General features: G+C 39.8%; 1 protein-coding gene across 3 annotated transcripts in view; it reads right to left on the bottom strand.

Moving 5' to 3' along the window:
• Positions 1-27242, bottom strand: part of ncanb (neurocan b) — a 140781-nt gene that overhangs the window by 47812 nt on the left and 65727 nt on the right. Inside the window, exon 9 of one of the 3 annotated variants that reach the window (XM_046857420.1) lies at positions 9309-9422. The exons of 1 other annotated variant lie outside the window; for it this stretch is intronic. In XM_046857420.1, coding sequence (XP_046713376.1) covers positions 9309-9422 — 114 coding nt within the window. Of the gene's footprint in view, positions 1-9308; positions 9426-27242 lie in introns of all 3 variants that reach the window. One more of the 3 variants, XM_046857419.1, reaches the window with a different exon arrangement.

Consider the following 27242-nt stretch of genomic DNA (forward strand, 5'->3'; position numbering starts at 1 on the left):
AAGAGAGCGAGAAATAGAGAGAGAAATAGAGAGAGATTGGATCTGTATGACATCTTAAATAATGATGAAGCTGTTGAAGTAACTCCTGGGGCTGTTGTTTGTTCTATTCCTCATTTGAATGTTTTCTTCTCCAGTTCTTCAAATTCATCTTCTGCCTCGAAATGGACATTGTACCAATGCAGCTTTACAGAAGCTCTGCATGAAACTGGTACTGAATGTTACTATGGTTACATGTGTTCATTCGTTTAGAAAGCTGATTCAGCTGAAGAACACAATCTATCTGTGTGTTCAATGCTCTGAACAACACCTGAACTTCCAGCCAATCACAATAGTGAGGCAGGTGGTATCTCAGTGGTTAAGGTGCTGGGTTACTGATCAAAGGGTTGTGGGTTTAAGCCCTGGTAACAAAAAGCTGCAAGGCTAGGGGCCCCTAAGCAAGGCCCCTAACCCTCTGTGCTCCAGGGGTGCTGTATTATGACTGACTCTGAGGTCTGACCCCAGCTTCCTAACATCACTGGTATAAGTACAGAATTTCAATGTGTTGTAAAGTTCATGTGACACGTATAAATCACCCTTCGTTATTTTTTTCAATCTACTAATCACACCTGCACTTCCAGCCAATCACAATCCTATCCTCCTTTCCTAGTGCTACATACTAATTAATACTAATATTATTTAACATAATCAATAACCTTCTGGTTCCAGTCCAAACACTAAAGAAATAAATACACTTCATATTTTGGCCAGTTCTTAGAATTCCTAATCCCTCAATCGCTCCTTCAGTGCAACCTCGAGACTCTAAATGAGGACGTGTCACAGTAGGTTCAGCAGTCATACACGTGTTGCCCTTCATACAGAGGACTGAAGGCAATGCTGGACAACTTCCAAGAAACCGTTGGCTTCAGTCGGAAAGAGAGCTTTTCTGGAGGTTCGAGCAGCAGGAGTGGTTGTGGGTTTAAACCAGACAGGCCCAGGATGCTGTTGACAGGGTTAGTGCAACATCTCAGGGAACATTGCAGAGCCTAATGAGCAGCCATGTCATAACATCTCAAACTGTTGTGCGTGTGATCCGACAGCTCTTCTGTTCTTTGTGTGCTGGGGTGAGGTCAGTCTGCTCACTTTCATTGCTGTCTTCAACAACACGTGCATGTTTGAGTGTGTCATAAAGGGGACAACAGAAAGAAGCATATTTAGGGCAGGACAGAGACTGATACCAGCACCGTCTGCCTCAAGAGATTTGCTGAAAACAAACAGAACAAATACCAACGCTCACAGAAACAACCAGATTCAGGCTTGACAACTTGTTTTGAATTAAGCTCACTTCTGGGTGTAGGTGATTATAAAACCAGAGGGTCTTGTTCTTTAAAAACTCGGCTATTTATCTTGTCTGTTTTACTCGACACTAAAGTGTGATCATTCTCCTGGTTATTCAGTGAGCAGAATCCGTAATAAAGCTCAGGATACATCATGCCTCAGTCATTAGAGAGCTAATCACGGACTGGGTTGATCTGAGGTGTGCTTAAAATGAGCTACCAGGCAACACCAGTGGACCTGTAATGTAGAGCAGATAACTACAGAGTCTGGAGGAGCTTCATTAGCTTCTCCACATCTCCTACTATTAACAAGAGAATTACAAAAATAAACGACAATTTTTTTTTGTTTTATTTCTGATTCTGTTCTGATTTCTGGAAAATAAAAATACAAAGATGATCATCCATAGACATGAAAGATGATTGGCTGCAATCTTCCACCTCCACTTGCTCTACAGGACCTGTGCACTAGCAGGACCCTTTTTTAAACCACTCGCCTCAGGCAGGAGGCTACAGACCATCAGGACCAAATCTCCAAACCACAAAAACTTCTTCTCATCTGCAACCGACCTCAGACTTCATCCACAATACCAAAGACCCACATCATCATCTCTGACCTGCTTCTATAAACACTAATGTTGCAGTAAACCTCAAAATGTTCATCTCATATGTTACATTAAGAATCAACATGGACTACTTTACAACCTGCACTAAAAATGATCCGTTTCACTGGGTGATGTTTACATTCCTGCACAAATCTGTATGAGTTTGGAAATTCGCTCTGTTTACACGAAAGTACTTTATTTATCTACGTTTCCACACAATCACCTTCAAAATAGTCTCCATGCACAGTAATACAGCTCCCAGTGTTCTACTGGAACATCTCTTTTTTTCAAAGCGTCTCAAACACCTTCTGTGATTAATGGCAGATCCTCAAAACAGTGGCAAAATGGCGAGGTGGATTTTCATCTTCAGAAAGAGAGTGAAGTCCACAGGAGCCGAATCTGGCGAGTGGGTGGGTGCGGAAGTGAAATCGTGTGGATTGTTTTCTGATGATCATCATGTAGGAGTTGGTAAACGGTTTTGACATTTTCTACGGTTGAGCTCGTTAAAGGTCTCCTTGATCTGTCGTCGTCTTTCAGTGATGTTCTCATGCTCTTGAAGCACTCAAACAACTCGTCGCTGCGTCGCCGTATGTCAAACGCACGTCACTTCAAACGTCTCTGTGGCAGATTTGCCCAGTTTCATGCAGAATGTCACGTTTGTTCTTTGTTCCAACTTGCTGTCCGTAATGAAATCGCAGTCGTGGGAACGCATGTGGGTCAGAACAGCACCAGTTCACATCACCTCGTATATTTATTATCTATCATTATTTATTCCTTTATTGTATTTTTCTAGTTTTTCATTTTTTTTTATTGTTATAGCAGCAGCACACCATGTCCTTGTCCTTGTACATGAAACTTGGATCCTTATTAAAGATGATTCTGAAACACTGACATTCTTTCTGCTTTATTCCTTCCATCACTAAGAGAAGATGTTTGTAGCAGGATTTATAGCAGGAAGCTGCAGACAACAGCATTCACACATCAGGTGATCGTAACTCTTTTTTTATTACTCGTTTCCAGGGCACGAGACATGATGGCCACCTGAACGCTTGATCAGGACTTCATTCATCAGGCCTTCTTTTTGTCTCCATGTACACAGTGTGTGTGTCACAGCTTGAGCTTATGTTTCTTTCTTTTTGTTGCGTCGCCAGAGCACATGTCCCTAATCAAAAAAATCTGCGAAACACAAGCTCTGGAACCTGGTCCTTTTTGCTCTGGGGGCCTGGGGAAGTTCTTGGCTGTTCTTCTGCATGAAATATGTCAGCGTCTTTGGGCTGTACAGTATTTATAAATGCCGTGCAGTGATATTGACCAAACTACAGATGATTATGTATCACGCGGTGGTCCAGGGTTCGATCCTGAGCTCAGGTTAGTTTGGAGTTTTGGTTGTTCCATAAAATCCATCTAGGTTTCCTTTGGGATCTCTGTCTCCCTTTCAGCTTCCAAACACATGTTTGTAGGTAGATCAGGCTGCCTTTATGTTTTCCTCTTCTTAGATGTTCTCCTAAAGCTGGAGCGCCAAACTAATCTTTATTAAGTGATTGACAGCAGTTGATCAACGGAAGATAAGAACCCAACAAAAGAGGCAGGTTCTTTGGTTTAAGAGCAATATTTTGAAGCCCTCATCCTTTGATGTCCCTTTGGCCCCTCATTCAATCCCAGTTTGATTGAGAACCTGTAAGATTGTGTGTGTACCTACATTTACAATATTAAAAGCAAAAACCATCCCTCCAAACTCATGTCCTACTTATGGCCACAATCACTAAAGTCCAGTCAAGCCACAATATTCAATTCTTACTGTTCCTGCACTTGCTCCAGGTCTTTACCTCCTGTGGGAATGTAAACATGTGTGTGGAGCTCTGTGATGGACTGCTGTCACATCTAAGATGTACTTTTTCATATCAGGTTTCTCAGGATCACTTCCAAAATATTCCATAAAGATGATGGATAAAGAAATTACTGAGGATGACTGAATCAATCAATTAATAAATAAATAAGTGAATAAATGCATGAATTAAAGAATAAATTAATAAGTGAATGAATAAATGAATATATGAATGAATGACTGGATGAGTTAATGAATGAACAATGGCATCACAGCAGAAAGCTGAGTGACTGCCGTTCAGCATCTATTGACGTTTGATTCCATGTACAGGAACATCAGGAGTCTGAGCTTCAGCAGAAGCAGATGTTTTTATTGATGAACATTGATTTATTGACACCACTTTGCTTTTAACACTGAAGAAATAAGATGGATTTGGTGTGTTTTCTTCTTGTTGTTCCTTTAATGGTGTTAGTAAAATGTGTTTGTGTCGCTAAAGCTGGAGTCGGAGGATCAGGAGATCTGTGACGGCAGGAACATTCTTCATGTAGGTATTTTCAGCCCATAGGTTACAGCGCAAAATTATTAATAGAGCAGCCTTCATGCATCATTCAAACGCAATTACAGGACTGGTGTCTATGCAAAGAAGCCTGGAAATGTAGTTATGGGAATGGGTTTTTTCGATTCTCCATCTGGAAGTGTGTAAGATTCAGAGTGTTCTTCCTCACGCTGCCTGGCTGTAATTTGATCAGGTGAGTCTACCTGTTAGGTCTGAGATCTTAGTAGTTCCAGAAGAATAATTACTTTGGTGAAGGCAATGAAATAAATTTTGCCAGAGAAATAGAACAGAGAGCCATAAAGCTGCGTTCAGCTCATCTGTGCTGCATAGAGCGATTTCCATCCGGCTTCCATGTAGAATAAAAACAAGCCGACGGGGAAGAGGAACAGCAATGAGAAAAAAACTATGCAGCAAAAATGAGAAAGAGAAAGAGAAAAGAAAAGAAAAAGAAAAAGTGTGGTAAACAGGATGCGAGGCTCTGAGAGATAAGGATTCTTTTCTTCAAAGTGTTCACCATTCGGTAAATTATTCAGATAAAATGTGTGCATCTTTTATTTAAAAAACATGAGGAAATACAGCAAATCAATTATCAATCATTTGTGATGCATTTCAATGTAGGCAACGTGAAAAATAAACAATCTTGTAGTAAAACATTATTAAAAAATCATATTTACAGTAAAGTTCTGTTATAACTTTAACTGAGTTTTATTTTTTTAACAATGGATATTTTACATAAGTGTTCATTCCAATATAAAGTTAGACTGTACACATTTACTGCCTTTAAGTGGATCCCTAATGAGTAAACCAGTGGTGACTGTGGTGAAGGAAAAACACTGTAAGAGGAAGAGACCATGAGAGGAACCAGATCTCATCTTGAATGTTCATTCATTACAGTTCCATCATTGCTGAGGTTCAGGGATCAATTTCTAATATCTTTAATTGTGTTAAATAACATCACATGAATGCACAAAACATAAACATGAAGCCTGAAGACCATGAAAACAACCATGGAGGACAAACTTAAGACGAGCTGTGGAGTGGAGGATGAGACTTAACTGCATACGCTAACCACAGGAGAACAAGTGAAGAGAAACAGGGACTGCTAGATGCTGAATGCTGAAGGTGACACAGACAACCTGCCCACACACACACACACACACACACACACACACACACACACACACACACACACACACACAGGCCAATGCAGTTAACTTAATGAACAAGACCATTTAATAAGCGTTCCTGGCTTGTTGCTGACCAGACCACTGCAATGAGCGTACATGAGCACCTTCCATTCCCCCTGAAGGTACACTGACACTGATGGAGAACATCTGCATTTCTTTTTTCCATCGTCTTCAAAACCCAATAGACAGATCTCTTCAGATGTTTGACAGAGTGACCCTCAGGTAACTTCATTCGACTTGCTTTCAAACAAAGCTGATTTGCTGACCCAAGCTGGATAAATAGTAACCCCATGTAAATGTAGCTTTCTCAGTAAAGAACCGAATGCAGTTAACTTTAATGGCCCGTTCCTCGGCCTCAGCACATCGTCGAGGATTCCTATTCCTATATATTTCCTGAATATTTGACTGCTTTACAGACAGGAACAAATGCACCCTGTCCCCATGGACACTCTCTGATTACCTTATAAATATTGCAGCTGCCTAGTAGTAATGTAGTCCATGCATAATGCAGGAATCCTAAACACCTCTTCTCAAATAATCGCTGAGCACAACTTAGAGGAAACGTAGGGAAATCCTCTGAGAATAGCATGCCTGAGTTACTCATTTCTTTTTTCAGTGGAAAAATGTAATAGTAAAATTCATTCGTATCTCTTTCTTAAATAGATTTGACTAAAATGAGCAGAAATAAAGTAGAGCAAATCTGATCAAACGTGTGTGTGTGTGAATCCGCAATTAACCTACTCACCAATTACGAATAATTAATATTATACAAAAGAACTCATAAAAAGCTAATTACACTAACAGCAAAATGCACACACACACACACACACACACACACACACACACACACACACACACACACACACACTTATTTTAAAATAATTATACTATAAGCTGAAATAAACCGTAGACATGCCAGAAGACGTGATGTGTAAATAAGATGTGATTCGAACCCTAAATATCTATAACGAGCCCCTGTTCTGACTTCTACAGTGTAATTGGCATCATGAAGCAGTTAAAACACAAAATATCTGTAATTATTGCACACATGCAGTTTAATAATTGCTGCATCCCTTCAGCCTTTTATTATTAGTTAACATAATTCACGCATCGATTGCGCGAGCGCCGTGTTGAGGGATCGATAATCATGACTGAGCACAGCTGTGACCTCTGACCTCAAAGCATGTACACAATTAATCAAAAGTGGTGCTGGGAGTAGATCTGTAGGGATCATGGATATAAAATGTGGAGGTCGACCAAAAGTGGATGTTACGATACCGCTAGCTAGGTTTGAACATACGTTCCGATAAAAAACAGTACAGAATTATGAAAATCTTTTAAATGAAAAAAAATAATAAATATAATATAGTGCTCTTTGTGCAGCACGCAGACTCACGCGTAAAAACAAACTACGCGTGGCATCAGTGATTCGCCTCTAGAGGCCGCTCTCGTAATGACAGCGAACCGCAAGCTGGAAAAACTACCGGTGTGGATTTTTGTCGATAGACGCTAGTTCCAGTGATTGATATCAGTGATGATTAATTGCAGAAACCAATGAATAGGTTGACCCCTGAGATTGTTTTAATGAACTGGGATGTGTTGATGCTGTGGTTCTGATGTCATAACTCGCCTTAAAGCAGTTCCGTGTCAGAAAAGCAGGTGCGGGTGTGACTGGGTGAGTGAAGACCCAAATGCAGAATGCAAACAGGAGTTAGGCAATAACAGACCTTAATAAGATAAGTAACTGAGCAATGGGGTAAGGCAAAAACAATCCAGGGTCAAAACAGGCAAACAAGGAGACAAAACCAAAACCAAAAAAACAGTTGAAAATATCAAAAACCCACAAACAGAACCATGAAGGGCAGATCAGAAACAAAACCCGAAAAACTGTCCAAAATTCAAACCAGATAACTAGAGAGGCAGAGCAGACCAGGGGTCTGGAACAGGAGCAGGAGCAGGAACCAGAGCAGGCAGGGTGGCAGGGGGCATCTCAGGGACTAAGAAGCTGGTGAGGTAAATTGGCCCAGAGTCTTTGGTGTCCTTAAATACCGGGAGGCACGGGAAAAAACGCAAGATGGCCACCGACCCAGAAGTGTGCACTGCGGAACCGGAAGTGCGCACCGTGTGCCCGGGAGATACTGACATTCCAACTTACTCCCTGATCACACTGTACAGTGTATTTAACCATTACATAACAATAAATATACCTAATAATCCATCTCTCTCTCTCTCTCTCTCTCTCTCTCTCTCTCTCTGTTAAGCTCCACATGTTTTTGAGATACCACTGATCCTGTCTTCTTCTGCTATCCAGACCTGCCTGACCTATTCTAAAAAGTTCATCAATGGAAAACCACTCAGTGCTACTGAGAATGGCTCCACATGAGCAGTCTGAAGAACCATGAGATTACTGTGGATGGAAAACATGAAGATGGATTTGGAATGTAATTAATATAAACAAATCTGCTAAATAAACCATCAGTCTACAATCTCCATGAACAGTTCTGCATTTAAGTCTCAATCAGTGAAAAGCTGATAACCTTAACAATGATTCAGTGATTTAAACAATAATTTCTTCTCTTTGGATCTGTCTGATTAATCCTGATGTCCTACTTCTGGATGGAGACACTCTGAGCAGCTGAAGATGTTTCACATCAACAGGCTGAAGAACCATGAAGTTACTAAACAACTCAAGAACTTTAAGAATGGATTTAGACTGTAATTAATATCAACAGTCTGCTCCAAAACAGGTTGCATTTATTCATCATCACTTGTCACCTCTACAATGATGGAACTGTCATAAACGAACATTCGTTGTTGAGGATAAGGATGGTTTCCCTGTAGATTTTCTTCCCTGTACCATCTCATGGAGTTTTTCCTTCACCACAGTCACCACTGGCTCACTCCTTGGCTGGCTGGCTCACTATATTAACTGGCTGGCTCACTATATTAACTGCCTGGCTCACTATACAAATAAAATGAAGTCAGTGTTTCAGTATCTTTACTGACCAACTATAATCATGATAATACAATGCTATAATAATAAAGTAATGCACATCTGTGCAGGAAGTAGTAGGTTTAAATGTTTTGTTGCATTTATACTGCACTATTAATAAATACCAAAAATGCTTGAAAATCAATATTTATCATTTTATGATCTTATGCTTGGAGAAAAGTTTATATTTATGTGGCACAATATTTAAGATCATCAGATTACACATCATTCTTTTTAGACTGAAACCAGACCCTAGTTCCCCATAAAGACAGCTGGGAGATAACCATAGAAGATCAATTGATATTCTGTTCTTTCAGTGTGTGTGTGTGTGTGTGTGTGTGTGTGTGTGTGTGTGTGTGTGTGTGTGGGTTGCCCCAATGCAGCTGTACATTTTCACAGAGACACTGCATTTCTCTATAAGCCCATGTAGTCATGTAGTGGGGCATATGCTTTTCATTAGAGAAGGTCATCAGAAGTTTAAATGTAGATGTGTTTCTCTCTCAGCTTCATGCACCACTTGAGTTCTCGCCTACTTTGCCACACACTGGTCTTGTTGTTATAATCAATCTTCTGTGAACCAACAGGAAAATTACAAGTGTGCCAAGAGTGAAGAAAGGACAAAATAAGCTGCATGCTATATTATCCCCTGGAGGCCTCAAGGTAGCGCTGCTCTGTTCTTCTTACTGTTATCGTCTGTGCAATCACCACCATCAGCAGGAGTCAGCAGTAACATCAAAACAGACTTTGCCAATCAAATTTACTTTAACATTTATTTTTCCTTCACTCATGACCTGACCTTCAGCTTTGACCTTTGCACTTATTTGTTCACTCACCGATCTCGCAGCTCTCCCCATAGTACCCCAGAGGGCAGAGGCAGCTGTACCCTTCCCCTTCTTTCAGACAGCTTCCCCCATGCAGACACGGGTTCGTCTGGCAAGGCTCCTCTTCTGCTGGAGACAGAAATCAAAGGAAAAATGACATTACTAAGAGAACAATGTGAAGCTGAATAACTGAGACACACACACACACCAAGATGTTTGGCCTGCCACTTGCTCCTCTGTTTTTTCTTGTTTGTTTTTACTACTGTCTCGTCATTTATTGTGTATGATCGCAGCACGCTGCTGGAATTGCGTTTTACAACCAATTGCCTCTTAAATACCCAGTCCTTTAAACCACCACCGCCACTGTTGACTTTAATTCCTCCTTTCCTGAGTCTGTTTGCTACCAGGCAGGAAGCACCGTAGAAGACGCGGTCGGAGAGGCGGGTTACATGCCAGGCTGAGGACTCACCTGGATTCTCCGTCTCCAAAGTGTAAAGATCAACCAGGATTTGGCAATGCTAGAAGATCGCTGGAATGCTACCAATGGCTTCAGCCGGTTGGCTCCAACACAGATGTTCTATTTCCGTGTCCCTGCCGCACTGAAACATTCACCCGGGGTTGTGTCCAAGGAAACCTCTGTCCAATTCCTCGTGTGACATAGTCGCCTGCCAACCTTTTCAAGTTCCGCATGGCACTTTGTAACACCAGATCGCTCAATAACAAAACATTTGTCCTCAATGATGTCATCTCCTCTCACAATCTGGATCTGTTTCTCCTCACCGAAACCTGGCTTCCCCCAGATGACGTCAGTGCCTTTTCGGAAATCCTCCCCTCTGGTTACCTTTACCTAAACACGCCGCAACAAACGGGTAGGGGCGGGGGGATAGCCACTATACACAGACAGTCCCTGAAGTGCCGCCAGCTGTCCACTAGAGGGTATTCCAGCTTTTTTAATTGAGTTCTTAGAGTTTCTGTCAGAGTTTCTAGCAAAGTTTGACAATGTTCTAATCTGTGGTGACTTTAACATTCATGTTTGCTGCCCCACTGATAAACCTGCTCATGATTTTAAAGCACTTTAAGACTCATTAGATCTGACTCAGTCCATTTCCTGTCCCACCCATAGGTTAGGTCACACTCTTGACCTTATTATCTCTCGTGGGGTGATTGTCGACTTGTGAGGTCATGGATTTTCCTATCTCTGACCATTCTCTTATACGATTTGACATTTGTGCTGTTTTACCTGTACCAACGTCTACTGCCCCTCATTGCCGTCACATTATTACCTCATCTACAGTCGAGGATTTTATTGCTGGCTTCTCTGTTTCTGATCTCGCCTTTATTGATGAATTGGCATCACCTCCTTGTCCGGACCGTTTCCTTGCCTCCTTCCATACCATCTGCTCCCAGATTATGGACTCTGTTGCACCCTATAATGTAAAGTCTACCAATGTTCCTGCGGACCCCTGGCTCAATGATACAACTCGGGCCCTCAGGCACCTGTGTAGGCAGGCTGAGCGAAAATGGAAGAAGGATAGGCTGCAGGTGTCACTCGAGATGTTTAGAGACAGTCTTGCCACCTATCAGAGTGCACTGAAGATCTTTGATCTCATCAACAGCAATAGCCACCCCCCTGGAATTTTATTCACCACTATCAATTCTGTCATTATTCCGGTGTCTGTCGCCTTGAATGATGTTTCTGTAAACCTGTGCAATGCTTTCAAGCAACATTTTTTGGACAAGGTTTCGTCTGTTAGGCAAACCATTACACAAATCCCCGCTGTTGCCATCTCTACTCGTGCAGCGCAATGTGTGCTAGAGAACTTTGATGCAGTTACTTTGGTGGACCTCAAAAAAGCTGTCCACGAGTTGAAGCCCACCACCTGCCCTCTAGACGCTGTTCCTGCCAGGATTTTGAAGGAGGCTGTTGACACCATAGGTCCCATCCTTGTCTCCTTCATAAACAGCTGTTTTAGCATGGGTACTGTTCACGCTGCTTTCAAACACGCTATTGATAGACCGCTGCTCAAGAAACCCAATCTTGATCCCTCCACACTATCCAACCTCCGCCCTATATCTAACCTGTCATTTCTGTCGAAGTTGATGGAGAAGCTTGTTTTCACTCAGCTTTAGTCTCACCTTCGACTGCACATACATTTCAGTCTGGCTTCAGGTCGAAACATAGCACTGAATCAGCGTTATTGAGGGTCCACAATGACATCCTTGGAGCCCTGGATGGAAAAAGCTCTGTGGTTCTGGTGTTACTGGACCTGACTGCTGCATTTGACACCGTGGATCATGCCATCCTCATCTCTCGTCTTCAGCATGTTGTTGGTCTGCAGGGTGCAGTACTAAATTGGTTCTCATCATACCTCACTAACAGAACTTTTTCAGTTGTACTTAATGATCATTCTTGATCGGTTGCTCCTCTGTCATCTGGTGTGCCTCAGGGATCTATTCTTGGTCCCATTCTGTTTTCTCTCTATATGCTGCCACTTGGTCAACTCATTTCCAATCACAAAGTTTAATTTCATTTCTATGCTGACGACCTCCAGATCTATCTTCCTGTGATTCTGAGTGATTGTTCTGCATTGGACCCTCTCCATAATTGCCTTCAGGATATTAATCAGTGGCTCTCCCAGAGCTTCCTTCATATGAATGAAGAAAAGACTGAGTACATCCTTTTTAGCCCGGACTCACCCAGCAGTTGTCTGAGTTTTGGTCCTCTTACTCCTCAGTTTACACCTACCGTGTAGGTGCAAAACGCGGCATCACGTCTTCTCACCAACACCACAAAACGCTCACACATCACCCCGGTCCTCGGCACGCATCACTGGCTTCCGGTGTGGTATAGGGTGGAGTATGAGCTCCTGCTATTGGTATTCAAGGCCATTAATTGTCTTGCCCCGAGCTACCTTACTGAATTAATAAGAGTTTACCATCCAGCCAGAACTCTCCGTTTCTTTAGACATACCTCTCTGGTCACTCCTACGTACAGATGTAAAAAGTTTAGTGGCCGGTCATTTGCTGTCCAGGGACCAAAGCTGTGGAACACTCTTCCAGCTCACATTCGATCCATCACTGTGTTGAGTGTTTTTAAATCGCAGTTGAAAACTTTTTTATTTATACAAACTTTTAACACGTAGCCCTGTTTTAACTGCTTTTTACGTATATATTGTGCTCTTATATTTTTATATTTTTTATATTTCTTATAATTTATTGTCTACTGTCTATTTGTTATTTTTGTTATTTTTTACTGGAAAGTGCCTTTTTGGTTGCTGTAAAGCGCTATATAAATAAAACTTGACTTGACTTGAACTGACCAATCCCTAATTTCATGGCCTTGATGAGCATGTTTCAGTCTGCCTCGGTCTAGATTTTAAACCACAGAAGGTGGAGTGGAGTGTAAACAGCGTCTGGAAAAAAAATTGTTCTGTTGATTTTGTTGAATGCAGTGTTAATGAGTCGTACAATTAGATTCTTTGTATTTTAGGAATTAAAACCTCGCAAATCAACTGTTTTTTTTTTTGTATTTTCACAAACATGTGCCTTGGTGTTGAGGTTGGTTTTGAGCCTACGTTCAATACGAGTCAAAAACACAAATACAGTTCAAATCAGATACTCGAAGACTTTCACTCAAGTCATTTTGGAATTGATCACTTTAAACGTGAAATTGCAGTAATGTGTATAATTTTGCTCATGTTGGATCTTCAGGAACATTTTATTTTACTATTTTGAGAGGAAATACAATAATACAGAAAACAGTTCCCTGAATGACAATACAGTACACCATATCCTCCTGAGACCCAGGGAAAAGTTTTTAATTTCTACTTTTCTATTATAAATTATATTCCTATGCTGGTAATAAACATGTTGCAAAGATTTTTCCAAAAAAATAAAAAAATTTAAATTGGGAATGATTTTTATATCCTTTCAGTGTTTTTGACATTTTTATTTCTTTTTCTACATTTATTTCTTTTTTTCTATTCAATTTTCATTACTATTTTCTCTTGAATTTTTTTAATTTCTGTGAAATTCGGGATTAGATATTTTCCCCATGATAATGGTATCTGATGAAGCATTCTGAATTTTTGGAGATGAAAATGTGGCATTTATAGCACAAGGTTCTGTTTTTGCATCCATGCATTCTGCATCTGATAGAATTTCACTGTATACTGCATCAGAGGGTTGAAATGACAATAAAAGCTTCTGGACATTTGAGGCAAATGGTTTGCATCTAATGCTTCATGTGTGTATTGTGAGATTCTCTTTGAAGATCGTTTTAAGTTCTAGCTGTCTTGTTGATACTCCATAATCCATAAGTTGGTTATTGGCAAATCGTTAAAGCGAATCATTTTACAGACAGTTTCAGTTCCTTGTGCGACTGGATATTCTGTAGAAGCTGAGCATTCAATCACAATACATCAGCACATCAATCAGTGTTCCTCTTTGAACCCAAGACAATATTTGAACCCATTCCCATTGCCTGGTCTTCAGTGAAGGTGTTCTTTCTCTTCATCGTGATCCACCTCATCTGGCTCCTCCTCTGGCTTCCCCTTCTCTTCTTCTCCTTTCACCTCTCTAATCAACTTCACACTCTGACAAATCTATGTCTGAATTCTCTCTCAATGATTTTATACAAAATCTCAGTCTCTGTCATAAAACTGCCTCCTACAAAAAAATGAAATAATCAGAAGTATAAAGTCTTGATGTTCACTGCAGTGTCATTTCTATGAAAATAAATATGCTTAGCTCAAACAAACAAAGAGCACTGTTTAAACTCTTTACCTTTTTTCCTTTCATTAAAATTCTCCTGATGGTTGCGCAATTTAAATGGAAGAGAAAAAGGTGCTTTTTGAGCATTGCATTCCACATTTATATTTGCTCAGATAATTTGATCCACTCTTCTGGGAAGATGTTCCACTACATGTGGTGTGTGTGTGTAGATATTTGTGTTTATCAGCCACAAGGGTGTTAGTAAAGTCAGGTACTGATGGAGGTGAGAAGGTGAGGAGGTCTGGGGTGCAGTCAGTGTTCACATTCATCCCAAAGGCGTTCAGCAAGGTTGAGATCAGAGCTTTTAGCAGGCCACTCAAGATCTTCCTCTCAAAACCATGTCATTCAGATCTTCATGGTGCTGGCTTTGTGCACAGGGGCATTGCCATGCTGGAACAGGATTTGGGTTTCCAAGTTCAAGTGAATGCTAAATTTTATTATACTGCGGCTGAAGACGTCCGACTGAGTGCCTCCAGCTGCTTTGTGGTAACAGTTTGGAGAAGAACCACATATGGCAGGAAAGATCAGGTGTCCCAATACTTTTGGCAATATAGTGTATCTGTTTTCTGATCTAAATATCCCATATTCATATCTAATTAAAATACAACGTGTGTGTCCTAAACAGCGTGCTGAAAGAGAAAAATAACGTATAACTTTTGCTCTCTGTATTTATAACTGTATCGCACACATCATCTGTTCATGCCATATTTATACTCTGTTCCTTCACCACTGAATCACGTTTTTAATGTTTTTATGTTGTTTTTTTGATCATCAGCATCAATTCCAGTAGTCGAATTTCACCTAAATTCTATAACATTTTAAAATAATTTAACTTCATGGATGAAGCTGTTGGTTTCTGTATAGATCTGTTATATCATCTGGCTTCCACATAAGCAGCAGAACGAAGCTCTAGCGTTCCAGAGTAAAGCTCCAGGAGAGGAACTGCAGGTCCATGCATGCCGGCGTGACTGGGGATTGCGGAGGGGAGTCCAGGCTCATGATTTCCAGCACGGTGACAGATTGGCATGAATGTGATGTCGGCACCCTGCTTAACATGATGGATGCTTCCTGGGGAAGGACACTGTGATCCAGCTCTTCCCACTTCACTGATGTGCTCAGCTCTCATAAACAATCCCCTCTTCGCCTTGTAGCGCCACACACTGGCGTCTACGGGACTGATGTGCTATAACGCCGTGAAGTCTCGGCTAAACGTGTTTTTGTGGTGGGATCAGCAATAAACGTGAGATTTAACAAACTCATTGTCATAATTAATTCATGATTGGTGGAATAGGATTTGAGCCCAGCAGAAGTCTCGCTCACGTTCTCCCGGCTTGCTCTGGTGGATTTGGTAAATGATGTACTGTTGTGTAATGCAGTCGCAGCCCAAACCACATCACACACTGCACAGCCTCCATTATAATTTCAGGCTTCTTTTGGACTCAGTAAAGCAGACAAGCAGAAAGTCATATTTCTTGTAATATTTATAATAGAAACTAAAATACACTCATGAATAAAGAAGAAAAGAGCCATGAAAACACGTCATTACTCTGAATGAGTGTAGACTCGTGTAACAGTCACAACACTGTGGTTGTGATGAACAGTGGAGAAGCCTGAGAGAAGCCTAACACACACAGTGTGTCCTTTTACCACCATTACCTGGAATTGTAGGGTGGAGTGTCAGCACAGTAATGGACAGGAAGTGGACAGGAGGTGGATGAGGACAGGAGCAAAGCCAACCATCAACATGCTCACACTAAACCCACCATTATATACAAACACACACACTGCGCAGACTCGCATTAATAATACACAATATGACTCAATGCCATCTGGTTCTTCTCAGACTCTGAGGAAGCCACATTCACTTTTCAGCACCTCAGCTCGCTCATTCAGAGTGATATCTACAGTATCTTCCAGTAAAGATCACACCCAACACTTCCCACAAGTTACTGCACCTCCTGAGCTGAGTTCATGTTTGTTTGCTCACCTGTTCCACTTTCACGGTCATTAGCACTTGTGTATAAACTGGTTTCATGTTGGTTTCACCCACATTCATGTTCAGGTTGATGGTTGCATTTCATATTATTTATAGTTTTTGTATATTCACAGGTGTAATTAACTTCCCATATCTGCTTCTGTTCTATTCTTCTGTTAATATCATTTTGTGAAAGTTCCTTTTTAAGAAAAAAGTTGAAATAGTTTGCTTTATCAGATATCAGGATATTACTATTGATACTGGTTCTAGAATTTATAATGATCTCAGATGTTGAGCTAATTTCTGAGTTGCTCAGGAGCTTCAACTGACTGTAAAAAAGACGTTACTCATAATCACACACTCTGGGGCTCATGATATTTCTCGCTCTTCGGCGTTTTAATGATTTATGATCACAATCACATGTTGGTGTCCAGCGGATGAGGACGAGGGTCCCCTGTCGAGTCTGGTTTCTCTCAAAGTTTCTTCCTCAAAACATCTCAGGGAGATTTTCCTTCACCACAGTCACCCTAGGCTGCTCATCAGAGACAAATACTCAGAATTCACTAACATTTACTTTGCTGTTCTTCAGTTCTTACATTCAGAAAGCTGCTTTGAGACATTGTGCATTGTGAAAAGGGCTCTAGAAATAAACTTGAATTGAACTTGAACTGAATACTGCTGTACAAAGTGAAGAGACACCAGGAGATGGAAGTCAATTTTGTATAAATAATGATTTAACTAAAAGGTTCCATAAACTGAGTTACTGCCAATTAAATTCATCTGATTAGTCAGTTAACATAATTAAAGAGATTTCTTTCTTTCTTTTTCTTTCTTTCTTTCTTTCTTTCTTTCTTTCTTTCTTTCTTTCTTTCTTTCTTTATTTAGCACCACTCAGTGTGATCACATTCTGTTATGCAGGAAATTTCAGAGATCAGAAAAATCTAATTATAGAAATAGGAAATATTCTCACCAATCAGTTGGGCAGTAACACTTCTGCTTCTGCTACAGTTCCAATATTGTTTTATGTTTGAACACCTGATCATCAGCTAAAGCTAAACCTGTATTCTATTGATTTATTGATTAATGCTGTTGATTGATTGGCTGAATGGATCAATGTGTACAGGTATAGCGGTAGTCCTACTAAAGTAGTGTGTGAGTGTAAATCATGTTTTATAATATCTAATATTATATAATACATTTATTATATCTATATATTATCTTTTCATTGTAATATTTGGAACTGCTGGAGGGTCCGTGTGTGATGTATTATTATTATTATATATTAGTGTATTAGTGTCATACTGATCAATCATGTGACAATCCAAAATATACATTACTTCAACTGACAGACAAAATTGATTTTCACAGACAAAAGTGTTTTGGTGTTTATCATCACACTGTTCTTTGAAAAGATGAGAACGTTGTCATAAGATAAATTTCATGCATGAGCACACAGATGGTGACACAGAGGTGCCTCAGGGACTGAAAAAGAAATCAGCACCAAAGGAAGCGGTGATATTTTCTCAAAAGGCAGCTGGGAAATTGATATTCTATGAGCAGGAGACAAGCTGAAGATTTTCCCTGACCAGTTTAATGAGTGTTTCTGAGAGCTGCTCACACACTTCTCAACTCACATCATCCTGCCTTTACAGACCACGACCACTACAGCAGAGTTTAAGGGCTTCCTCTCATTGTTATGATGAAATAAACTTTTCATTGCCTACTTGAGTTTTTTTTTTTCAATCCTGTCAAATGGATTATTGGATTAAGTGGCTCTGAACATTAAACAGGACTCGTAACCCAAGTTGAGAAGGAATAAGACATCGATTTTATTTTCAAACAATTAGTCATGACTTATCGCTTACAATGAGACGGGGTTTGGGTCTATAATCAGGGGGTGGAGTGTGCAATACACATGCAATCAATATTCCACTCATTAAAAACACAAACGAGCTCAGTGTATAGTGTGAAATATAGTGATCCATTACTGAACCACAACCGACGTTTCCAGATGAGTTTAATAAGAGAAAAGAGATGTTTCACATAAACACAGAAAACAGAGAAAACTATGTAGCAGAAAAAAATTATATATATATATATATATATATATATATATATATATATATATATATATATATATAAAATGTAAATAAAGCAAAATAATATAAAATATCATGGATATGTTTCCATTCCTATATCAGATTTTTATTCTACAACTAAATTTCTACCCTTTTATTTTTTTTATTCTACTTTATGAAATAATAATGATGATAATTATCATTATTATTAATAAGACAAATAAAATCTGAATATTCTGGAGTGGATCGAAATATGAACCATCACAGTGTAGGAGGGTCTGATTACTAACTAATTTCCGGACTATAAAGCGCACCCATATATAAGCCGCAAAGATTTAACAAAGATTTTTATTTTGAACATAAATACGCCGCACCTGTCTATAAGCTGCAGGTGTCTACACTGAAACTAATGAACTTTACACAGGCTTTAATGAAAGACAGTGTCTGTTACACGGTGTAACGGGTGAAATATGTTGTGGCTCCTTTAAGAGCAGAGCGGTATTTTGGGAATAGCCTGCCGCCGCATTTTCCTGTATTACTGCGTGTGTGCAAGACTGAGGAATATGTCCTTTATTATTTTCTGATGCTGATTTCTAAGTTTCTTTGACTAACCCGTAACGCTGTTGCCAAGAAAAATAAAATAGCACGAGTTTGGAAACCTGTCTGTGTTTAAATGATTTTTGTTGTAACTGGAGTTAGTGAGCTCTCCTTTCACCCAGCAGCCCACCAAGAAAGTCATTGTTCACTGTCTTCCTCCTTCTTTTCATAACTATTTCTCTCGGGAGTTTATCTTTTGGCATCGTCGTGTGTTTAAAAATCGCCACCGGTAAAAGTTTTTTCTCCCGATGCCGTGCAGCTCAGAACACAGGTGAGGTGCGTTTTTTCGTTTCTGTTTGGAAATTTCATTAATCTAATGTTCTGGGGTTTAGTTTTTTGGCATGAAGTTTGTGAAACCGGGAAAAACCCAGGAAAAATCCATAAATGTGCCGCTTCGTTGTTTAAGCCGCGGGGTTCAAAACGTGGGAAAAAAGTAGCGACTTACAGTCCGAAAAATACGGTACATCAAAAGAATAATACATCTGGACCTTCAGATCTTGAGAAGAATTCTGCTGGAACACAGACAAGTCTATGGAGGATTTTCTAGCTTTTATTCTAGCAGGGATGCACTGATTTCACCACAGCTGTGAGAATCAAACTGATAATATTGAAAACGATATTCTGAGCCTTGATATTGACAGCCAGAAATAATGTCCAGTCTTCACAACTCCACGTTTCATGTTACTGTACATCCAATTTACGACGTCTACTTTCTTCACATCAGGGATAATTTCAGTACAATTGATTACAAACAGATTTAGTTTACTATATCAGAACCCCAGAAGGTCAGAGGTTTACAAACACCAACGCATCTGTGTCTTTAACAGTCTGAATAATTCCAAAAAATGATGTATTGATTTTCGAAGCTTCTGATTGGCTGGTTGTCATAATTAGTTAATTGAGAGCACACATGTCTTTGTGAATGGGTCTGATTTTACAGATAGTGCCCTTGATAACGTGGGAATGATGCACCCTAAGTGAGATCCCAAGCTTTTAAAGACTTGTTCCTTCTCAAATCCAAACTTGTATAAAGATAGCTCAAAGAAAATAACATGAAAGTATCTGAGTGGCCAACATGAAGGCCTAATATAACGAGCCTTCTAATGTAGAAAAATAAAATCTCAGTTGGAACAAACAATTTGTAATTTTGATAGAAATATTGGACCTGCTGGTGATTGAGTAGGTTACTATATTTTACAAGTTCACGTATTGGAAGCTCAGGAGCCCAAGAAGTTTGACATTATTTGAACACAGTGGGGAGATCCACAAAGCTGACTGCGTTACTCCAGTGTTTGATTGGTGCTACTCACTATTTTCCCCAGACTTCTTGAGATCAGGACAGAAAATTGATCCATATGGAAGAAGGTCAGGGTTTAGAGTTTAGAGTTTAGAGAAATTAGGATACAATTAAGAATCATTTGCAAACTGTTAGACATTACACTGCTGATCACTTAAAATCCAACCTTCATTTGGGAGATCTGGGGGATATTGTATATGTATATTTGATCTGTTAACTGGTTTCACGTGTCAGATAAAAGAGAAAAGTTGTTGAGTCAAACTAGTGAATAACTTTAGTCTATGTAAACGTTTTTATTCTACATATTTCATCTTAAAAAATAACATCAATGTGTCACTAAGTTCCTCTGATTATAAAACACTGATGTTAGCTTTGAGTTGTGACTGTCATTACATCCTGCACAGTGGGAAGAACTGAAATCAGATTTTTATTGGAAAGTTCACTGCATCCCTCACCCAGAAGGTTCACTTTAACATGTGTTAGGGACATAATTACCTCCTAATGTTATACTTTACATTTAAAAAGCTGTTTTCAGTTGAAATCAATCTCATATTGCAGATCTCGGTGCTCATTCCCAAGTCCTACAGCTACCCTGCCTGTCTGTTCCCCTCTCTTGCCCTGCCATTCACTTCCAGCTTCCTCTAGGTGAGAGCCTCCTGTGCTGGGTGAAAGCTTTGAGTGCTTCACCTGCTGGTTGGTAATTACCACAGCATAGTCTTAAGTGGGGTTCAGGTCTGAAGAGTTCTGTGAAAGACCATCCATCTTGTCTGAATGTGCTTCAAAACACATCTGCTGTGTCCAATCATAAACAAGCAAGCTGACTTCACATCAAGTGCACTTCTCCTTCTTCTCCTGCGATGTGATAACGAACAGCAGAATGGAGTTAGACTGCAAATACGAAGCCAGAAGGTGTGTACACACAGGCAGGATAATCGGTTATAAATGATGAAGTTATAAACAAAGAGCAGGACCACAGGGGAGTCTCAAGTCTGGGGAATGAGCTCCATATTTATTCCACAATTCTACCTTCACAAACTCAAAAATAACCTAGGGAGTGTCTTTAACGAGTCCATGATTGAGGAACAGGTGCAGGTGATAATAAACCATGGCTGAGAGGGGCGGAGTCACGAGCCATGACAGACTCCCTGACTCTGTGTTCAAATACACACACACACACCCCCACACACCATTTTCTTTATAAATAAAGACACATCTGCACATTGATGCAGTTATCTAATCAACCAATCATGCAGCAAAAGCCCAATGCAGAACATCATGCAGATAGAGGTCAAGACCTTCAGTTAATTTAATTAAATTAATTCAACAATTTCTCTATAGGCTCAAAAAAGTATTTTGATTGTCATTAATGTTCACATCAAACAGCAGAACAAAAAAAAAGGATGATCTCTGATTTTAGCATGGAATCATGGCATGGATGATGGTACCCTCAGGTTTGGTTTGAGTATTTCAGAAACTGTTGGTCTCCTGAGATTTTCACAAACAGCACACTTCTAGGAGTGACAGAATGGTGCAAAAAAAATCCATGAATCCTTGTAGTGGATTGAAGATGAAGCCGGTTGTACACCGTGGGGTTTTTACTTGTGTCCCTGTTCATCCCCACAACGCATTTGAAATAAAGCAGTAGAGATAAGAATTGTTTAATTACTTGTTTAATCTATTTCATCTGCGTCATCTGTACTTTATTATCATCGCTGCTACACTGTAGTGAAAATTTACTGGTGGTTGTAGTGGTCTTGAATTTACATGCATGACCAGTGTCTCTGTTGCTGTACAAAACAACATACAACAAGTAGAATAACACACGGCATGTGCTTCACATGATTATTAACTATAGAATGAAATGTTCTTCACGACACCTCAAATAAAATTATACAACTGTAGAAAAATCAATATTTCAGTTTGCACCGAACTGGTTTGTTTTTTAAAGCCCATTCAGCAACACCAGTGGACCAGATTGTGAATTGTGTCAGTGCTTGCAGCAGCACAGAAGAGTAAAGCATCTGAAGGTGTCATGATGTCTAACTGAGGAGAGCCTGGCAGATCCATCAGCTAAAAGTAGAACGTCGAAGCCTTTTCCTGCTAAGAGCAGTGTTACTATACATCCTGTATGATCAAAGACCATATGTAGGACATTTCATTGGGTGTGAGACATCGTAAAGTGTTCACACTCGCTTTCACACCTCGGCTGAGATTGTTATCTCTCTGAATCATGCTTTCAGCACCAGTGTGAAAAACTCGATACTCTGCAGGTTGTTGGAACATAAAGAAAAGCTCAATAGTGCGCTGCTCCGTTACTCCATTTTTGAACCAGCGGAGGTTAAGGGAAGGGCAAGAAGTCAAACCGTATTCATCAGCTTCAAACACACTCTGGATATGGAGCAGTGTTTAGAAGCAGTACTGTGCACACACTGAGTGAGGAACCCTGACCTTCCCCACTGATACGATTAATATTCAAATGCTGGGGCTGCTGACTGCCAGAACATATTGCATCAGCTCTACCATCAGGACATCTGGACACACTAAAGCTACATTCACATTACCAAGTTCAACAAATCAGATTTCCAGTTTCTTGGCACAGTTGCTTTTTTTTCAAACTAAAGACTGAATAAAAATCCAAATCAAATGGAGGACAGCAGATTATTTTAATGAAAACATGAGGAATGGTGAGAAAAGTCAGAGAGAGCCTCAGGGTTCTGAGTGGGATGGATGGCATTTCTCTCTCCACTCATGAGAGTAATTGTGTCTGGTTGCAGGTTTCTCTGAGCTCAGGAACACTGAAGATGTTGCCGTTTGCATGATGTGGCTTTACACGTCTTAATTCTATTCAACGTTATTTTTATAAATGGATATTGTTAATGCATATGATCACAAAATACAGAAATCAATACAGTGATCGCTTCAGAATTCTCGACATTTCTGGTATCGTGTGTATCGTGGCTCAGAGGAGCTCAGAAGAACAGTTGTTGCTCAACAGTCTGGAGAAGTTTAAAAAAACCATCGCTAAAGAGTTTGAACTCAACAAATCCACAGTCAGACAAATTAAGGACATTTAGTAATATTGCTACTGTAGCCTTCCCAGAGGTGATCTACCAACAAAGATCACTCCAAAAGGAAGAAGACTAGTGGTCACAAGGTAAAGAACTGGAACTTCAAACAAACAAGTCTTATATTGGCTAATTTTAATATTCATTAATGCATCAAAAGAAGACTGAAGGACCTCAGTGTCATCACAAGGAAAGGGGGAAACTCTCCAAAAAGAACACTGCTGCTCCTCAAAAGGTTGTTAAAGATCATGTGGAACGACCAGAGGAAAACTGTTTGTGGACTGATGAGTCCAAAATGGAACATTGTGGTTTAAATGTTTCCAAAACATGTTTGTAAAAAGGAAACGGTGCGTTCCAGCATAAGAACCTCATCCCATCTGTGAAACATGGTGGTGGTAGTATCCCATATGGTTTAGGGATGTGTTGCTTCATCTGGTCCAGGATGGCTTTATCAGGCACCAGTAATTCTGAAGGAAAATGTCAGAACATCTGTCTGTGAACTGAATCTCAAACAGCAGCAAGCAAGGCAGCAAGACATCAACCCCATGTTCTACCAACACAATGTTCTACCAAAGAATGGTTAAAGAGGAGCGAGGTTTTGGAATGGCCTGACCTTAATCCAATAGCAATGTTGCAAGGACCTGAAGCAGACAGTTTATGTGTGAAAACCCACCAACAGTTGAAACTGCTCTGTACTGAGGAATGGACTAAAACCCCTCCAAGACATTATGCAGACTCGAGTCTGAAACTGTTCATGGTGATTTTAGTCCTAAAGCATTGTAGCAGAACTGATTATATAAATTACAGTCCAAATCCATTTTCACGGTTCCTCAGTGTTTACCATCCACAGTAATCTCCTGGATCTTCAGCCTGTTCACGTGAAGCCATCCTCAGCAGCAGTGAGTGGTTTCCTATTGATGAGAACTTCACCAGGGGATCAGGATGGATCAGGCTAGTCTGAAGAGCAAAAAGGGATGGGATATCCCTAACATGATATAAAGAAAAAACATTGACTCAAAAGAAAACCTCATTCTTATCTGTTAACCTTCAATCTCAGATATTTGTGTCTGTAGTGAAATATATATGAAGGAAACTGCTTTTGGGTCAGAAACAGAAATAAAGAGTTTGGGAGAAAAATGGATCGAATGAAAAAGACCACATTTTACACAAAACTCTAATTGCTTTTTTAGAGACGGAGCCTGAGGGGATTTTTTTTTTAATCAGGATTGAACTTTCTGTGTTTATTTTTTCATCAGATCTCAAAACAAAATCCGTTCTGCAATCAAACTTTGTTTTTGGTTGTTGTTCTAAATGTCAAGAATATAATAAAGATGCAGGAAACACAGCACATAAATCTTAAATATAAGGAGGGGTTTCATGAATTTTCTCATATCCGCTGTGTGTATTTATGGATAAGCCTGCTGAGATATTTACAATAAGAACTTGTAGAATCTGCAGATTCGTGCTATATTCTCTGGATTCTCCAAAAAAACATCTTTTTTTTTAATCAGACCAAGATCTGCTTCTCCCCAAAGCGAATCCCTGCTGTTACAAGTACCAGCTTATAGAATTGAATAGGATTTGATATGGTGTGACTGACGGAAATAAACACATGCATTTTCAGTCTTTACCATCAAAAGAATAAAATCTGATGAAACCCATGTTTTACAAAATATTCCAGAAAAAGACCTGAAGCAGATCTTTAAGCAACTTTGATTTCTTAAGTGAGCAAAGAGATCTTCATAAACGTCGCAAAGAAACAAGACACAACGTGGACGGGAAAAAAGCAGCAGAATGCGTTCGTGAGTATAAACCTGAAGGAGCTGGATGTAGCAATAAAGAAAACAGTGCAGAAAATCAATAACCTCCTCACACTGAATTCAAGGTCTGGTAGGCGGCAAGAAGCAGAAAAAACACACGAACAAACCCAGAATGCAGCTCGTGTAGAGCTCGATTCTCCCTCTCACTGGATTTAACACACAGATCGTATATTCAGTGTGTTTTACCTTGCAGGCAGAGTAGGTGGCCTTAAAGATTAGCTGGAAATTTAGAACTCAAAGCTCCTGCATTTTATCATCAACAGGATCTGAAGCCGAGAGCATGAACTTCTGACTTCACACAAATGACTTTTGCTTTGGACCAAAATATACATTTACTTTAGTGTATTCTGCTCATTTGCTTGGATTATGCAGCAAAATGCACACACTCACACACACACACACACACACACACACACACACATTTAGAAATGATTTTTCCAGCATAAGTTTTTTGCTGACTTTGCATTTTTACTGCACTGAACTTTTATTGTAATCAACGCATCTCAGCTCATTAGTAGAGGGAATGGAAGAGAAGCTCCTGCTGCTCACACGCCGTATTAGTGAAATTTACACACAAAACCAAAAGGCCTGTCAAAAAGAAAGAAGGAAAGTTAGAAATATTACAGGCTCTGTACACATGTGCTTTGATACGCAGACACTAATGAGCTCTGTAGCACATATTTATTTATTGCTAAAAAAAGTAACTGAAGATAATTAAGGATCGTGCTGTGCGGTCGAAAACACGGTACGATGACAAGAGAAACGCCATTTTCTCCATTTCCTCCAATTTATTTCCACCCTGCAATCAGTTCCTGCTTATTATCTGATGCACAAATATCGCAGATATTCTAGATATCGTAGGTTTCATACTGCTGTCTGATATTAATGATTAATAAAACGCATTATTTTATAAAGTGTCTGTAAAGTTGATGTAAATTCTCTAATCTCAGGGGAATGAGAACAAAACCGAGCACGAAACATGCAAATAAACAAATCTTCACACTGATTCATTCATTAAATTCACACAAGTGGCACAAACAGAGAGACGAGCTCCAGACGTGACGGAGTGACGCTCCTGCTCTGAGAGAGATGGGACACTGCGCTGTGTTCTGGAGGATTTAATTATGAAGGAGGAATTGTTTCAATAAACTAGTATTTGGGGAAAAAATTCATTTGTTGTTTCCAATGTCACAGTTCTTCATCTGAACAGTTCATTTCTCCAAACGTTCAGCTGAAACATTTTACTGTGTCTCTTATAAAACTCTACAGAGATGTTCTTCACTAGATGGAGTTTTTCTTCTTCATCCAGAGCAGTTCAGTAGGATTGAGGTGTGGTGACTGGGCAGGTGGTTTCATGATAGATATCACTCCAGACGTCTGTCTGCTCTTTAAATATCACTTACAGAACTCAGTCGTATTCATCGTCTTGTTGTACGGTGAATTCTGTTCCAGCGAGCCGCAGTCTAGACGGATCTGCATGGTGATGAAGTGTGGAATAGGAGCCGTGATGGTTCAGGATTCCTTTCACTTTCTGGAACCTTCACTGCTCCAAAACAACCCCATTACTGTGTTTCTCTCTGCTTTCACTGAGTTTATTGCACAGAAACAACAGCTTTTTACATTTATATATAATTTTTTATAATTATCATTGCAATGAACAACTTTTTTTAAGCAGAATTGCAGCCAAGACTCTGAGAACATTCAAGATCTTCGTAAGAGCAGCGATCCTGAGAATTCTGTGCGTAAGCAAACCGCAACTAAGCAGCAGCCGAGATCGATTCCTTTTACATGAGAGCAAAATAAATCCATGTGAGAGCGAAAAGAATGTGTATTGTGATTGATTACTGCGTTCTTGACATTTGGCAGAAAAAATTAAGTGATTCCTCCAAGCTACATCCTGAGCAGAGCCTCGGAGAAAAAACTACATTTACATCCTGTTTTCTCACCTGATATAATAAAAACTCCAGATAAATCCAGTTTCTGAGCGTGACTGAGATGCATTGTGGTACAGGAGCGTGCAGTGATGCATACATTTCACTGGGAGGAACAAAGTATAAAAATATATTGAGAAAATGCTGTGCTTGTTATTATACACTCTGAATGAATGCCTGGTTGTGGAAATCTGTGCTGGTGAGAACTTTAGAATGAAGAACCCAGAACAGGCCGTGCTGTAATATAACATACAATACAATATAACACTGAAGACTCCTTCTGCAAATCTCATAAAAACCTCCTGACAAAAAACTTCACTATGTTCACAACTAACGCTTTTATCCTGAGCGACTTACAATCATCTCATTTATACTGAGCAGTTAAGGGCCTTGCTCAAGGGCTTAAATCC

This window comes from Silurus meridionalis, chromosome 9, assembly GCF_014805685.1.
Source record: "Silurus meridionalis isolate SWU-2019-XX chromosome 9, ASM1480568v1, whole genome shotgun sequence".
Taxonomy (NCBI): domain Eukaryota; kingdom Metazoa; phylum Chordata; class Actinopteri; order Siluriformes; family Siluridae; genus Silurus; species Silurus meridionalis.